This window comes from Colletotrichum spaethianum, assembly GCF_022836535.1.
Source record: "Colletotrichum spaethianum MAFF 239500 DNA, contig12, whole genome shotgun sequence".
Taxonomy (NCBI): Eukaryota; Fungi; Ascomycota; class Sordariomycetes; order Glomerellales; family Glomerellaceae; genus Colletotrichum; species Colletotrichum spaethianum.
Window position 1 is genome coordinate 1,056,410 of NW_026054782.1, and position 16,088 is coordinate 1,072,497.

Genomic DNA, 16,088 nt, shown 5'->3' on the forward strand with positions numbered 1-16,088 from the left:
ACCTCCTGAGTTACAAAAGTTCCATTTCCGCATGGCATAAGCCTTGCAGCCAAGTGGCAAGATCAGTTCGAGCACCACTTTTCCCAGACTCCTAAATTTTGTACGCTGCAGGATGAGAAGGAACAATTCAAGTTAGAGCGAGAAGCGTTGTTGACAGCCATCAACAGGGACATCATGTTAGCCAGACACCTTTAGATCTCTTTGTGCAACAGTTCTAGAACGTTCCTCGTGTGTTCTTCGGGCTTTCCAGGTTTTTTGCTGATGTTCAGAAAGCTGTGACGAGTATTCTTGGCGCCCAAGACAAGTATCTCATGGTATGGCATCAAATGTAATGGCACTTGAGTAAGGGTAATGCAGTCTCCCCTGAGCGAAGTAACGCCATCTCGGACTTGACGAAGCACGCCATGTTGCTTCGTGGATAGAGGCATGCGAAATTGGTTTCGTGTAAGTGAAAGGAAACTTTAATGGGTTTTCTGTTCCTTCAAACGCCATCAACGGTGGTGTTGATGCCATTACCTTTCCGATCCAACACGTAGCCACCTGATGTGTAGAGACCCTCCATGGGACCTTGTCAACGTGCCGTGCATGCTGTGGCAAGGGATACGAGTATTGCCTCAACCGGAATAGGACTCCAGCCGTAGGATTCCGCAACCTCTTCAAAGCGCCACTGATCCTGCTCGTGTTTACATGGGGTCTTGTGGGCAATCCTCTGACGTTTACAGGATCTCTTTGAGCTGTATACTCGCTTTATATACCATTTACCGAGCTAGAAATTCTTATATTTAACGAAATGACATTTCCATCTTCATGTCTCCTATCACTCATCGTTAGAGCAACAGCAAAGTCCTTCTGGAGCTTCATAAGAATATCTACTCATTCATCTGTTTCTACAATACCTTGTATCACATCAAGCAGTCTTTGAGGTTCAAACTTTTAGTCATGCAGTTAATCCGTCACGTTGAAAAGCATGAGGACTTCTTCCTTCCTAGCCCAGACAATATTGCCTGGGATTTGCCGGGAAAACTTTACGGCAAGGAGAAGAACGCCCTGGCCTTTTCGGAGGTTGAGACTGTTTTCCCTGCTACTGAAGTTCAGAGAGATATTCTCAATGAGGATGTTCAATGGGCTGAAGTTGAGCTTTTTTCCGGCAAACCATCATCGTTTGGTTTGGAAAACATCTTCAATGCTTGGACTTCTCTGGCATCGCACCGTAAGTACATAATAACCATCACCAACGGTTCTTTCTTCCCAGTGTGATGACTAACAACTATATTAATTAGATGCTTGCCTTCGGTCTTACATCACGATTCTTCCTGAAACGGGACAACCGCAGGTTGTTGTCCTTCGCCGTATCGAAGGCATCAGATGGAACCACACAAGCAAGAGTTCGAAGGCCTCTGGCGAGACTCCGGCGTATGTAACTGTTGAGGGTACACACCGTCTTGATGAAATAAGCCTGGTGCTTCATTTTCATCGAGCTTTGATTGATACCACCTCCTTGCACATGATCAAGCTTGACTATGCCCTTCAAATCCATGGTCTTCCGAGCATCGAGAGCACTGGTTTTGCTACGTATGTCCGTTATTTAGAGCAACAAAGACCACACGTCGAGATATCCAGGCTTTTCTGGGCGGAGACGCTCACTGAAGTTGTTCCTCAGCCTATTTTTGGTCTTTCTCCGGTCTTCTTCGACAAGACTCACAACGCTACTCAAGACAGGCACGGAGTTAGTGCTGTCATTCGTGGGTCCGAATTAGCCAAGCTCAACGATCTCAATGCATCTCATGGACTGGCGTCCTGGCGTCAGACTTTCTTCGAACTCGTTTGGGCACATGTCTTGAGCGCTCACACTGGCTCAGACGAAGTTGTCTTCGGTACTGTGCGCCGAGATGAGAACTTCATCGGTTCAGACACCTGCATTGGTTGTGTTGATCAAACATATCCTGTCCGGTTTCGTGTTGCTGGCGACCAAAAGCTGACCGTCCTAGACGCCTCTAGAGCTCTTGACGTCTACCACAGCCAGGCTGGTCGCCATGCATTCGTTGGACTTGAGGAAATCCAACGTCAATTCCGATATAGCCATGTCGTAGAGACGGCCGTCAGCTACAGTCAGACGACAAACGCCCCTTGCATCGCCCCAGGGCTGAGATCGTTTCCAGTTGTGCTATGCATTAGCGACGCTGGAGTGCTGAGGGTGACGCTCAAATGTAAGGCTTACATCCCATTGGAAGAAATTGAGATTGTCTTGCAGCATTTCGTGGCTGGCATCCTCAATGTCTCGTCGAAGATGAGCCTCGAGAAAGACTACCGTTTATCAAACGTCGATCTTATCTCGGAAGACGAAAAGCACGCGCTTATCCCACGATCGCTTGCCACCCCCACGGTTCAGCTCACAACGATTTCAGCTCTTTTTGAGAAGACTGCGGCCTTGCATCCCTCAAAAATCGCTGTTGATTTTGAGGGGAGCCTCTCGCTAACCTTTTCTGAGCTTAACAGCAAAGCCAATGTTCTCGCTAGAAGGCTCAAACTTGAAAAAGGGTCACTGGTGCCGATTCTTTCGGAGCGATCTATCTACCTTGTGGTAGCAATCCTTGCTGTACTCAAGTCTGGTGCTGCTTACACAGTTCTTGACCCGGAAATACCCACCAGCCGTCTGGAGCAAATAGTTGACGATTGTAAGCCTGCCACAATTTTGGCCAGTCGCCAGTACATCAACGTTTTCCTCAATGCCACCGATATACAGCAAGTTCTTTATTCAGGATATGGTACATCTCCTTCGTCTCCAGCAGAGCTCGACAATCTCAACATTGAGGTTGACCCTGAAGATCGCTGCTATATCATCTACACTTCCGGTAGCACGGGCAAGCCCAAGGGCGCAGTACTCACACACCGTGCTGCCACCAGTGGCATGGTGTATCATTCTCTCAACGGCCTTGACCGTTGGCTGCTTTTCTACAATCCCAGCTTCAGTGCTGCTCAGAGGACTATTCTGGGAACTCTGGTACACGGAGGAACCCTGGTGCTGGCAAGCAAAGAATCTCTTACCAATGACCTTGCTGGTGTTGTCAATAGGCTCTCAGTGGATTCACTTGGCATCACCCCCTCGGCTTTGGCACTTCTGAAGCCTGACCAAGTCCCAGGTCTCAAGCAGATCACGCTTGTCGGTGAGCAGATTCCTCAAGATCTAGTCGAAATCTGGTCAAAACGAGATAGCCTTCGCCTAAGAAATACATACGGGCTAAGCGAGTGCACTCAGCTCAATTTTGGGCGTGAGCTTCGTGCGCAGCCGGGAGGCGTGGCCAATCCTCGCATAGTTGGTTCTCCTGCCGACACTACACATGCATTCATTCTCCAGCAAGGTACCACAGAACCTTCACCGTTACTCGTTTCTGGTGAACTCTGCCTGTCCGGCCCACAGCTTGCTGAGGGCTACATCAACGAGCCTGCGCTGACAGCGCGCGTCTTCATCGACAACCCCTTCGGTCCTGGCAAGCTCTACCGCACAGGCGACAAAGCTCGCCGTCTTGCCGATGGCCAGATTGAGATTCAGGGTCGCATTGATATGCAAGCCAAGATCAACGGTCAAAAAGTTGAGCCCGTAGAGATCGATCGATTGCTTCGCGCGGTTAGTGTTTTCGAAGCATCCATCACTCTTGCGGTCCATCTGGAAGATCGCACCGTACTGGCTACAGGGGTTGTTCTTCCTCGAAGCAGTGTCTTCAGGAATGCAGTTCTCGCTGCTCGGGAATACTTGCGCAAAAGACTACCTGCCTACATGGTGCCTGGTATCTGGTTTCCCGTACAAGAAATTCCTAAAAACGCGAACGGCAAGGTCAACTATGCTCGACTACGTGACTTGGTCAAGGAATTGGGAACCTTCGGATTTGCCAAGCTCATGGAAACTGAAGGTTCCATGTCCAGCATCAACAGTATCACGGATGATGTTGAGATTAATATCGCATCGTCTTGGTCAGCCATTCTTGGAGTTAACCAGTCTATCATTCGCCGATCGCACTCGTTTTCTGATCTCGGGGGAACCTCTATCCACGCGATCCAAGTCATTTCTGAGCTTCGCAAGTCTGGAATTTCCGTGGATTTGGGCGACCTCCTAGGCGAGAGCTCTCTCGAAGCGGTTGCAGCTCGTTCTCAAGCCTTCAACGCCGATGCTCAGCACGAACCAGAACCTTTCTCTCTTCTTGCTGATCTTGATCTTGCGTCAAAGTTGCAAAATGACGGAGGCATCATTGATGCGTACCCTGCCACTCCATTCCAGGAGGCTATGCTGGCATCGATGAACACACCATCCGATCCGTACACCTACTCCAGGACTTGGGATGTCAGCAATCTTGATCTCGCGCTACTAAGGCAGAGTTTCGAGCAGGTGTTTCGTCATCGGGATATTCTGCGAACTGTTTTCGTCCCACACAAACGATCCTTTATGCAAACAATTCGCGACGATCTAGCTCTTCCTTGGATCGAGTGCAAGGATTCGCTTGAATCCTCCATGTCACAAGAGACCGTTCACCAGTGGGAGTTGAATGGTCCCTTGTGGAAAGTCACAGTTTTTTCCAACCAAATTTTGGTTGTGACGATGCACCACTCTCTCTTCGACTTCTGGTCTCATCGATTCCTTTATGACGATGTCGCGGCGGTTTACTTGGGCAACCCCATTCCTCAAAGGCCGAAATTCAACAATTTTGTAAGGCATTTACTGAGCCAAGAGGATAATGCTCATCAGACTTTTTGGTCAAGCTATCTTGAAGGGGCGGATCTAGCAAAGTTGAACTACAGCCCGCTCGACCAGACTAACAAGATCGAGGTGAGCCTGGACATCAGTCTCGGCAAGCGTGCTGGCAGTGTCGGTCTTACTCTCGGTTCCGTTGTTTACAGCGCTTGGGCGATCCTTCTTTCACGTCACTTGGGAATTGACGACGTTACGTTCGCCACAACTGTTTCTGGTAGAGAGACTCCTGTGGCCGGTATTCACGACATCGACGGCCCTACCATGACCACCGTACCTCAGCGCGTTAAACTGGAGCCCAATGCTACCCTTAGAGACGTTTGTAAGAGTACCCTTTCTGGTTTTACTCGGCTGTTGAAGCACTCGCAACTCGGGATGCTCGGGGCGCTACGTGCCGGAAACCTCCCCTCCCACGCCATTGACACACTTGTCAACATCCTGGTCAAAAACGGCGATGCAGAAACTGGAACCAAGGATAGCCAAGGTGTGTTCAGGATGTACGGTCGCCGGACACAATGGGCTTCTGGCTCCGACACAACTGTTCTTGAAGTTGAGGAAGACAGAGATATCACCATCGTTCGTCTAGTCAGCACTATGGAGTCTCGCCGATTGGAGTTTGTCAAGAACTCCTTCCTGAGGCTTGTTACTCTTCTAGTGGAACAGCCTGATGCAAAACTTGCGTCGACAGCAATCATTGACGACACCGAGTACGACTTCATCTACAACACACTTTCCAACCGTAAAACTTTGCATATCCCTGAGGCAGAGTTTCTCCACAGTTCGTTTGAGAGAATCGCCCGTGACGCGCCAGATACCGTCGCTATTGACTTCAATGGCGAGGAAGTGATTTCGTATGGCACGCTGGACAATCTGGCAAATCGCCTCGCGCACACTCTGCTCGACCACGACGTTCAACCGGGAGACTTAATTCCACTCATGCTTGACAAGTCAGTCGACATGATGGTTGCTATCCTGGGTGTCATGAAAGCAGGAGGAGCGTATGTTCCACTCAGCCCGGATAATCCCAGCGAGAGAAATGCGTACGTTGTTTCCGATACCAAGGCGAAGCTTCTGGTGATTCATCCCCAACATGCTGCTTTCGGCTCATACGTCGGTGAACTCCATGGAGTCAAAATGTTGGTTTTGCAGAATCACCACGAGCTGCCCGCCTTGACTAGAAATGGCCGCGATGCGAACGTCGCACCTGTTATTAATTCGACACCGGACGCTCTCGCCTACCTGATTTATACATCTGGTAGCACTGGCATGCCCAAAGGCGTCAAAGTTCCGCACAGAGCAGCGGCAGCGGCAGTCAAGAGCATGGCGCAAGTTGAAGGCCGGTTTCAAGGCACTTGGCGGACGTTGCAGTTTGCCAATTACGTCTTCGATGCGTCTGTGCAAGACTTCTTCAACACGCTCAGCACAGGTGGCACGCTTTGCATGGCCCCAATGGAGACACTGCTTTCTGACATTGTTGGCTGCATCAACCGGATGAACGCCCGGCAATCCATTATCACACCAACGGTCGCCAAGCTATTTGGTCCCAAAGACGTTCCAGGGTTTGAGACTCTCATTGTTGGCGGCGAGCCTTTGACTTCAGATGTTGTCGACGTCTGGGGACCACACTGCAAAATTCTGAACGTCTACGGTCCAACCGAGACCTCCATGGTTGTGACAACGAAGGACGTCGAAGGGTCGTCGGGCGCTAAAGGTCACCGCATTGGTAACATTGGTGCGCCATTTCCGACCGTCATGGCTTTCATCGTCAACCCAGATGGCGAGGAACTAGTGCCGTATGGTGCAGTCGGCGAACTATGCATCGCAGGACCACAAGTCACTGATGGATATATGAACCGGCCTGATTTGACAGAAGCGGCCTACATAGAAAGCAAACAACTTGGGACACGCATCTACCGGACAGGAGACTTGGCTCGGTGGCTGCCCGCGGGCGAGATCGAGTGTTTGGGTCGCAAAGACAACCAAGTCAAGATCCACGGCCACCGCATCGAACTTGGCGAAGTTGAGAACGTCATCCGTCGTTCCGGTCTTGTCAAGGACACGGTAGCCATAGTTGCAAATGTCCAAGACAAGACTCATCTAGTTACTTTTTGCATCTTTGACGAAACCATTGTCGCCATCGACAAGTCTGGCACTCAGGATCCATCACCCTTCCAAAGTGTCGTCACCGAGCTACGCCAAAGCTTGGGCTCACTTGCCACATACATGATTCCCAAGTTCGTCATTCCTATGACAACATTCCCAAAGCTTCCGTCGCGCAAGGTCGACCGTAAATCCCTGAAGAAGACAGTCGATGAGCTCAGCCGAGAATATTTGGCGCAATGTATGTTTGAGAATCCGGGAGAGAAACATGAAGTTATCCCCGTACAAACTCTAACAGAAGAGACGCTGGAACTGGTTTGGGCGGACATCTTTGGGGTCTCCACGAGTCAAATTGGACGCGAGGCTAATTTCTTCACCCTTGGCGGTGACTCCATCTCCGCCATCAGCCTCACTGGTCAGTTACGTCGAGTCGGATACTCACTGACCGTGCTGGACATTCTTAAGTCCCCCAAGTTGAAGGAAATGGCGACTACTTTGAAGAAACTGAATAAGGAGAAATCTTCGGTCAAGAAAGTGTTCGAGGTTCCAGAAGTTGTCAAAGTGGCTGCCAAAAAAAGCGGTTTGATATGGGACGAGCATGTTGATTATGGTGAGTATTATTCTGGCTACCTTTAGCCAACGCTTTTCTGTGTACAGAATCGCAGCTAATGAGTATTATTTCAGCTTATCCATGCCCGCCCGGTCAAACAGAGTTCTTGAAGCAGGGCAATCGAGACTCTCAAATGTGGGCTCTGCAAACTGTCCGGCGGATGACGCCGGACATTAGCCCAGAAACCTGGGTCGAGGCAACTGTTCGTCTCACAGAAGTCAACGAAATCCTAAGAACGACTTGGATCAAAGTGTTTGAAGACGACTGGGTTGGAGTTATTCTTCGCAGCCCTGAACTGAACCTTACAAAGGTGGCTCTAGAGTCAGAGGAAGAGATCTCAGGCTTCATCGAAGACTTCTGGCAGACGCGTTTCGAATTTGGGCGTCCTTTCATCAAATACGCAATCATCACGCATGGGGATTCATCCTGGGACCTTGTAATCAAGATGGACCACGCTGTGTATGATGGCACCTTACTGCGCGTGTTCGATGACCACTTTGGCGCTATCCTTCGAGGGGAAGCCATAACACCACGCGTCGAATTTCGTGATTTCGTCCAGCACGTCTTTCAGGAAGACAAGTCGTCTTCCTTAGACTTTTGGAGATCGAAGATGGCCGGTTTGAGTCCGGTTCATCAGTACTTGCATGGCCGTGATCTTGCAGCAATGTCTTCGCCAAAGGTCACGAGCAGTTTGCGGAGAGAAATCGACACAACAAACATTGAACAGGCAGCCACCCAACTCGGTGTAACTCCCAGCATCATCTTCCAGGGTGCTTTCTCTCTCTGGATGGCGGCAGCGACTGGGACCACTGACGTCAGGTTCGATTACCTCTTGAGCGGTCGCAATGTGGCGCTGCCTGATCCTCAATCCATCAATGGCACGCTAGCAAACTTTTTGCCGTTCCGTACACACATCCACCGAAATCAGCCGGTGCATCGTTTCCTCTTGGACCTGCAAGACGACTTCTGGGCGGTGACCGAGAATGGTCTCGTCGGTCTCGATGATATATACCGCGTCACGGGACTGTCTCGTGAGGCGTATGGCAATCGGGTCTTGTTCCTGTCTCAGCCATTTGAACCTGCAGCTAAAGACGATCCCAACGGCCGCTATCGATGGCTGGTCATGGCGAAGTCCAAGGTGCGCATGTACCAGCCCTATGCGTTGGTTATCGAAGTTTCCAAGTCGCTTGGCGAACGTCACATTCTCAAGATCATGTATGACAACACTGTATTCGACTTGGCTGTGGCAGAAAGGATTGCAGACGACATAACTGAGCTTGTTGGGGTTCTTGCAGACATGAGCAAAAAAGACCTGGCGCTAGAAGTATTGTAGACATGCCTGTAATTTCGCTGAGACTGAATGCAAGGTTCCAAAACTACCGACAAAGGGATGAACTCAAATACAACGTTAATTTTTTTTATTGAGCTGTATTTCTTTAAAGGTTTGTCGCTACGATCTCGTCGGAAAGATACGAAAGCGGTGCGGTCATTTATTTGAGGCTTTGTTTCCGACCACCTCGGCAACTATCTCCATAATTCTGAACGTTCCACCCTTGGCACGGAACGCCCAGAGAGACCAAGCAGCCAAGAAGATGGCAAGCTGACTGAAGCTTTGCGGCGCCGGCACAACGGCCAGATCCCATTTCTTGGCCAACCCTCCACCATCTGCTCCCCCGCAACTCACTCTCCACGTTACGACGCGGAGGCGGACAGGGGCTTTCACTGAAAAGATGGATCACTGGGGGAAATGGGGTTTGCGAGCGGGGACTTAAGGCTAACGACGCAGGTCGAATCCGTTCGGCTGTTAGCTAGGTTTTCTCCGGCGACCACCGTAGAGAAATTCCATCAATCAATTGCTTGCATAGACTGTACGGCGCAGTTGACCACTGGGGTCTAATGCAGGCCACCTGCACAATCTCCGAATCCTCCTCAGCTTGAGTCCTTCTTGTTCCCATCTTCCCCAGCTTCTACCCTCGTCGTGGTAGGTCTAAGGCTGGTCTTCCAGAGCAAGGCCTGAAGAGCACCGGTGTGGCGGTCTACTTTTTACGCGAGTGGAGTAATGTAGAGGCTGAACGAGAGGAGAAACGAGTGCGTGATAGGTGGAATGGCTTGCGTTTGTTTCTCCTTCGTGCAGTGCGTCCTGGTTCTTTCCAGTTGGCTGGGCGAAGCGAGGTTAACTCATTATCGCTCCAGCTAATTTCTTATTCCCCTGCCACATTACCCCGACTTTTCAGCGGTATCCAGAAATTTCGAGCACAAACGTTGTTGGATGTTGACGATCGCCTAAATTCGAGAGAGACAGGGTGGCATACGTCTGTCTTGGCGATGCAGGTCCATTGCCAAGCGACGCGAGTATATGAAGAGGCTCGCTCTCCAAGAGTAAGATGGAAGGCTGATCACCTCTCCTGAGCAGCCTCTTCTCTTGGCAACTCACTTGGCAACCCTAACAAACGTGTGTTTCCTCGTCGCCCAAACCCGCACGCAGCCATGAGAGTCTCATCCCTTCTCGCCACCTTGGTAGCCGTTGGCAGCGCTCTCGCCTTCTCGGCCGAGATTCCTGCTGGCGTCCCGCGCAATGTCGAAGAGTTTCGTGAGAAGCACCCATTCCAGAAGCGCGGCCGGGACTGCCACCGAAAGACATTCACCCTCCGTGCCTCGGAGGATGATCTGGACGATGTGTCTGATGAATTTCTCGAGGGTCTGAAGCAGGCTAACAACGGCGGTACTCTGTACCTGCCTGCCAACCAGACCTTCATCATTGGCAAGCCGCTTGACCTTACTTGGCTCAACGATGTCCATGTCCACTGGGAAGGCGAGATCAAGTTCACCAACGACACACCGTACTGGCAGGCCAATGCCTTCCGTCACCCCTTCCAGAACTCAATCATGTTCTGGAAATGGGGGGGCAAGGATGTCAAGTTGTATGGCGAGGGTGTGCTCAATGGCAACGGCCAGCGATGGTGGAACGAATTCGCCGGTCTAGAGTAAGTCATGGATTGGTTTTCAGCTACTGAGTTCAACTAAAAAGATCAAGAATTCTGGATCCGACAAACGCTTATCTCCGTCCGATTTTGTTCTACGCTGAGAACGCAACTGGTCTGGCAATTGAGGGTATTCACTTCAAGGATTCTCCATGCTGGACTACTTTCATCGTTACATGTGAGTTACCCAATGGTTACGAGCATCATCGTAACATTACTAATACCATTCTCAGCCAAGGACATCTCGTTCACTGATGTCATTGTCACCGCCGAGACCAACAACCATACTGCTGAGCCCAAGAACACCGATTTTTTCGATTCCTTGAACGTCGAAGATGTTCGTGTCAAGCGCGCATGGGTGAACATTGGTGACGACTGTTTCTCACCCAAGTCCAACGCGTCCAACATTCACGTTGACACCATGTACTGCAACGGTACCCACGGCCAGTCCATCGGTTCCCTGGGCCAGTACGCCGGCGAGAAGAGCTTCGTCCAAGACGTCGTCATTGAAAATGTCTGGATGCTCAACGGCCAGCATGGCGCACGTCTCAAGACCTGGGCCGGCCCTAACATCGGCTACGGATTCATCGATAACGTCACCTTCCGCAACTTCTGGCAGGCTAACAATGAGTACACGGCCTTCATCGACTCGTGCTACTTCAACATCAACTCGTCTACCTGCGCAGCATATCCCTCGCGGATGAATATCAGCAACATTCTCTTTGAGAACTTTTCGGGATACACCAGCGGCAAGTACGGTCGCGCCGTCGCCAAGTTGACGTGCTCAACCAACCCTAATGCCGTCTGCGACAACATCAAGTTTAAGAACTTCAACATTACCACGCCTTGCGGTGGCGAGCCTGTCATTCTCTGCGACGGCATCAAGGGTGACATCGGCACGCCTTGCATTTCTTCCAACAGCACGGAGGCCAAGGCTGCGCTAGCGGCTAAGTGCACGGCGCCTTTGGCAGTAGCAACGCCTTGGAAGGTCAGACCTTTTGACAAGTAGGTGCAAGATTTCATGGTGTGAGATTTCTTCAGAAGGCAATGGCTGCGATTGAATTACCATTGATGATGAGTACGGAAAAACAAACGGAAGACGAAAGACAATGAGTAGCTTCATGTAAATACTACAGCCTACAGGCACAAATGTAATTTTGATATCCATCAGCTAGACCAACAGCCACCATGTTGCATGATTCCATACTTCAATCTGTTTACAAGAGAGCAGCGACACCAATGAAACCGGCCGCAACAACCGCCGCAGCGACCATGCCGGTCTCACGGGGTCCGGCATTAGGAGTGACCTGCGAAGGGCTGTTGCGAGTACCAGTGGGGTTGCTGCCACCGGCACCGGTCGCGGATCCGGTTGCCTTCCCAGTCGCGCTGGGCGAGTCGCCATCATCCGTGGCCGTGGGAGACGAAGAACCGGAGGCGGCAGCACCTCCGGTGGCCGTGCAGACAGGGATCTCGGCCGTAAGGTCAGTGAGTGTGGAGCACACAGACATTGCAGACGCAATGGAAGCCGAGTTGGCATCGACCCAGCTGAGGACCGCCGAGGTGTAACTGGAGTAGTCGGCGCTGAGCTCCGCGGGGACGGTGACGCTGCATGGGTTGGTCTGGGGAGGAGCGGTCATCTCGTAGGAGACGATCTTGGGGGGAGGAGTAGGCGCATTGGCGTAGACTGTGCCGAGGGCGTTGATGCACGGGTCGGCGGTGGGATTAGAAGTTTGACGAGGGAGCACATCCCGGCGGATACGCTCCGGTCTGATGTCGATGATGGCAGCGGCTGAGCCGGCAAGAGCGGCAATGAGGGCGGTTTTGGCGTACATTACGATGAAGTATTTGGGACAGAGGGGTAAAGACTGTATATTCAGGAGCAAAAGAGTGTGATGATTTGATGTTGTCTCGAGGGTGAAGAGGCATGGGGCATCCGGAAGCACGGCATTCCTGCCTTTAAGTACTACTTAGACTAGAGAATAACTACCCCTGATTCCCATCGTGAAGCTTAATCTCAAGCATAAGAATAAGGATTCCTGGCTGGAGTTCGACGCCACCGCCCAAGGCCGTGCTTTGCTTAGGGTCAAGCTAAGCTTGGCATGATCGGTTAGGAGGATTGGCGAGATCGATGAGACTCGCAGATGACACTGGCAGAGCGGTGGGTGACTGCGTACACTCGGACGTTGAAGGATTATCAGCCACAACGTTAGGGTCTTTGATGATCTCCAGCCCAGGCAGAAACCTCTCTAATTTCTGCTTCGTGAACTTACCATACTAAGCCCAATACAAGGGCTTGATAGATGAAACTGTTTATGTCTCTTTTCCTTCTACATACCCCTCACCATCCAGGTGTTACAGTATCTAACAACCCTGCAAGGATGATGAATAGACTACAGATGATAATTAGTTAGGATGGAAAATATCATATAGAGGATTAACTACAAGAGACGGTGAAAATGTGGGAATTTTAGGTTGTCTGTGTTACTGCATCACCCATGAGCAACCTGCCTTGTTGTTGGTTCGGGGGATCACTCCAAGTTGACAGTGCTTGGTTTGAAAATGCATAGTGCACTTTGTGTCCGCAACGCTAATCCAGGGGGAGCGGTGCTGCTAGGCGCTGGACTAGCCGTTATCGTGTCTAGAATTGAATTAGATCGTCACACCTGTCCCAAAATGGAAATATAGGAAATAACGTAAAGCAGCGAACGTCGGTGTTTCTTCCGCCACCTTGATTTGTTTCGTCAGGTAATTAACAGGGCTGTCAAGCGTTTGCTTCAGATGCTGAAAAAGCCATACGTTCTTCTCTAGCTTCAAGACAATTCAGCTACTTTTGGGCAGAAAGGAACAAGCATAAGCCAATCCAATATCCTTACCGTGTCCGAAACTCAGATAAGCGGCATAGACGTCATGATTGCTCACAGCTCAACTAGAAGGCTGAACGGTTAATTAATAGAGATGGTGATTGAACGGAAAGTCCAGGATTCACGATCGAAGTTATTTCCTCCACGGCCTCCTATTAAACTACTGTTACAGCCCTAAGCCACTTTATCTTGGCAAGCTAAGCTTTCCTACAACTTGGCAGTGCTTGGAGCCGTCTAATAAGCTTCATTGACCGTCGAAATTTCAAGCATCTTTTCCAGGACTAAAGCGCACTAAAACATCTCAGCAACAGACTTATGGGCCAGCCCTACCTAGGTTGCGAACAAACTCCTGGCATTCTTTTTCTCCTCCTAACGTCGGTCGCTCGAGGTACATAGATGATCTGTGCGATCATTGGATTTGCCGGGACAACGCTACGCACTCACACCAGGTAATCTGACATCCCGATCCGTACATCGCTCCCCTCCTTATTGTGCAAACTCAGCAGAGCCATAGGGGCCATGCCACCAATCCATGTTCCAGACCAACGACAGACACGCTGGATTTAAACTTATCTCATGAGGACAGGCAATCAATGAGCCATCACAAAGGTACTATTCTTCCTCATAAAGCTGGGTACACGTACACTGAGACGATGTAGACAGCGTTCGAGTACGATTCTTTACTGCGTACGCAATCAGTTTATTCACAAGCTTTTGCATCCCCTGGATACTTTTCTGTACTATCCATCGACGTAACGTGTCTTCGAGTTTAGAATAACACCTTGCTATGTGAATCAATTGTGCCTTTACACGTGTCATATGGGGTCGTGACATCGTTCCCTGCACGGGATGATGAGGTTATAGCGGTTAGAATTATGGCCCAGTGAATAAGACATCTAGGTTTGTTTATCGTTCACTATTATCTGTCGGATTTGACCAATCTATCCAATAGAAGCTTCACATGTGACAAGAATGCCTCCAATGGCTCTCAAGGTAGCTCATTTCGATACTGAATATCGAGGACTCATGCAAGTTTCGAACCCTAGCATTATGTAATTGCGTCCAAGCTCTTACCATCTCCCACAACGGCACATGCACCGAACATATACGATCCATCTCGTTACGTTTTGTGATCCTAAGACGTAGGATTTCTTACTCTTGAAGCCCGACAACGCCAACCTTGAGGTAATGATCATTCTTCCGGATCTTGTCTCCTATCTCGCCCGTCTTCAATTCCTCAACGTCCCACTTCGCCCAGACGAAGCGACCATGCAAGAAGCGCGCCTCCTCGGACGCAGCCCAGACGGCATAGTTGCCGGCCAGAGTCACTGGAAGTAAGGTTTGTCAGTCTGAGGGACATTAGACCGTACTAGTTTCGAGAAAAGCTCACCATCGTCAAAAGGGTAAAAGTCCTCGGGGACTCCAGCACTGATGAAGACGCTGGTTCGAACCACCCCTGGATGGAAGTTGATGACCTGCATTTCCTCGGGCTGCGTGTCTTTGGCGATCATCTGGATTAGGATCGTTCCTGCGTTCTTGCTGACGCTGTAAGCGGGCCACGGGCCTGACTTGAGGAAGTTGTGAATAGCCTCAGTGGAAACGTTGACAAGGAACTGCGAGTTCATATTAGTCAATTATTTGTTTTCCTCCTTATTCTCCTGACAAAATGGTGGAACACACCTTTTGACGGCCCTCGCCATTCTTCTGCTTGTAGAATCTCTCCGAGACATCCAACAGCGAGCGGACATTCATGGTGAAGGAGCTCCAAACTTCCTCTCTTCCGAGCGTCAGAATGGGACCGTCAGCAGATATTTTGGCGGCGTTGAGCACCAGGACGTCGATGACAGTGCCGTCCTCTTCGAAGCCCTTCCACAGCTTCTCGGTGTCTGCGAGATCAGCCACATCGCTGGGGTATCCGTCAAACTGAACTTTCGGATATCCATTCTGGAGCTTCGAGACGGCCTCATCGACGAGGTTCTGACGGCGTCCAAGGATAATGACGCGCTTCGCCCCAGCCTGAGCAAAGCTCTCGGCAATGGCGAAGCCGATACCCGCAGAACCGCCAGTGATGAGAATCGTGCGCCCGGCCTGGGAGAGCTCCGGACGAGAAGGGAAAATTGTCGCGTAAGGCTTTTTGTGGATTGTCTTGGTAAACGTCATTCCGTCTTGGAATGGGGACGTCGCTTTGAGGGCCGCTCCGAATGCATCCATTGTGAACGTGTAGACCTGAAGGACGACTCAAGATTGAATGACTTGTGGTAATTGTGCTTGGGATGACGAGTCGAAAATGTGTCTTTGGTATCGAGAGAGAAGAAGATGCTGGTGCTGGACTAGAATCTCAACACATCGAAAGCGACAAGAGTCTCTTATACCTATTTCTCGCACCATCGACATTGACGACATCTTTGACATAGTCTTGACCCAGCATTCGTGATGCAATCCTGAAATCCGACAAAGCTGCAGTGTTTGTCATCACCCAAGACGATGAGTTAGTTCAACGTTAAACCCGTGGGGCATTACATTGCGGGCGTGTCTCCTCGGTAGGATCCCACCCGATCGAGTCCCCGCTAGTTTGCCGCAAATCTCCCGCAAGTCTTCCACCCGCAACCCGCAGGCCCTGCAAAAACCCGCACCGGCACTGTGGGGCCGGCTGCTTACACCGCACCCGAAAGCGTGCGCTCGCGTGTGTGGCGGCTGACAAATGCCCGTCACCACGCAGCGCTTCACTCTGGAATCCTTCGCATCATTATTGACTTTCCAGCTCCTTGCGTAACTAACGTTGACGATACTTGATG

At 50.6% G+C, this 16,088-nt stretch overlaps 4 protein-coding genes across 4 annotated transcripts; 2 read left to right on the forward strand and 2 right to left on the reverse strand.

The window, feature by feature from the left end:
* Positions 1 to 939: 939 nt before the first annotated feature.
* On the forward strand, positions 940 to 8,784 carry ColSpa_05627 (nonribosomal peptide synthase sidE; the record flags this gene model as incomplete). Its single annotated transcript, XM_049271839.1, has 4 exons — positions 940 to 1,210; positions 1,281 to 1,572; positions 1,621 to 7,451; positions 7,526 to 8,784. The coding sequence occupies 4 exons, from the start codon at positions 940 to 942 to the stop codon at positions 8,782 to 8,784; spliced, it is 7,653 nt and encodes a 2,550-aa protein (XP_049127796.1).
* A 1,154-nt stretch (positions 8,785 to 9,938) lies between these two features.
* ColSpa_05628 (putative exopolygalacturonase C) lies at positions 9,939 to 11,441 on the forward strand (the record flags this gene model as incomplete). The annotated part of the gene is made up of 3 exons (XM_049271840.1): positions 9,939 to 10,435; positions 10,486 to 10,610; positions 10,666 to 11,441. 3 exons carry the CDS (start codon positions 9,939 to 9,941, stop codon positions 11,439 to 11,441), a joined length of 1,398 nt encoding a protein of 465 aa, XP_049127797.1.
* Positions 11,442 to 11,649: 208 nt separating this feature from the next.
* ColSpa_05629 (uncharacterized protein) lies at positions 11,650 to 12,264 on the reverse strand (the record flags this gene model as incomplete). The annotated part of the gene is made up of 1 exon (XM_049271841.1): positions 11,650 to 12,264. The coding sequence occupies one exon, from the start codon at positions 12,262 to 12,264 to the stop codon at positions 11,650 to 11,652; it is 615 nt and encodes a 204-aa protein (XP_049127798.1).
* Positions 12,265 to 14,445: 2,181 nt separating this feature from the next.
* ColSpa_05630 (short chain dehydrogenase citE) lies at positions 14,446 to 15,504 on the reverse strand (the record flags this gene model as incomplete). Its single annotated transcript, XM_049271842.1, has 3 exons — positions 14,446 to 14,621; positions 14,684 to 14,906; positions 14,974 to 15,504. The coding sequence occupies 3 exons, from the start codon at positions 15,502 to 15,504 to the stop codon at positions 14,446 to 14,448; spliced, it is 930 nt and encodes a 309-aa protein (XP_049127799.1).
* Positions 15,505 to 16,088: the final 584 nt, after the last annotated feature.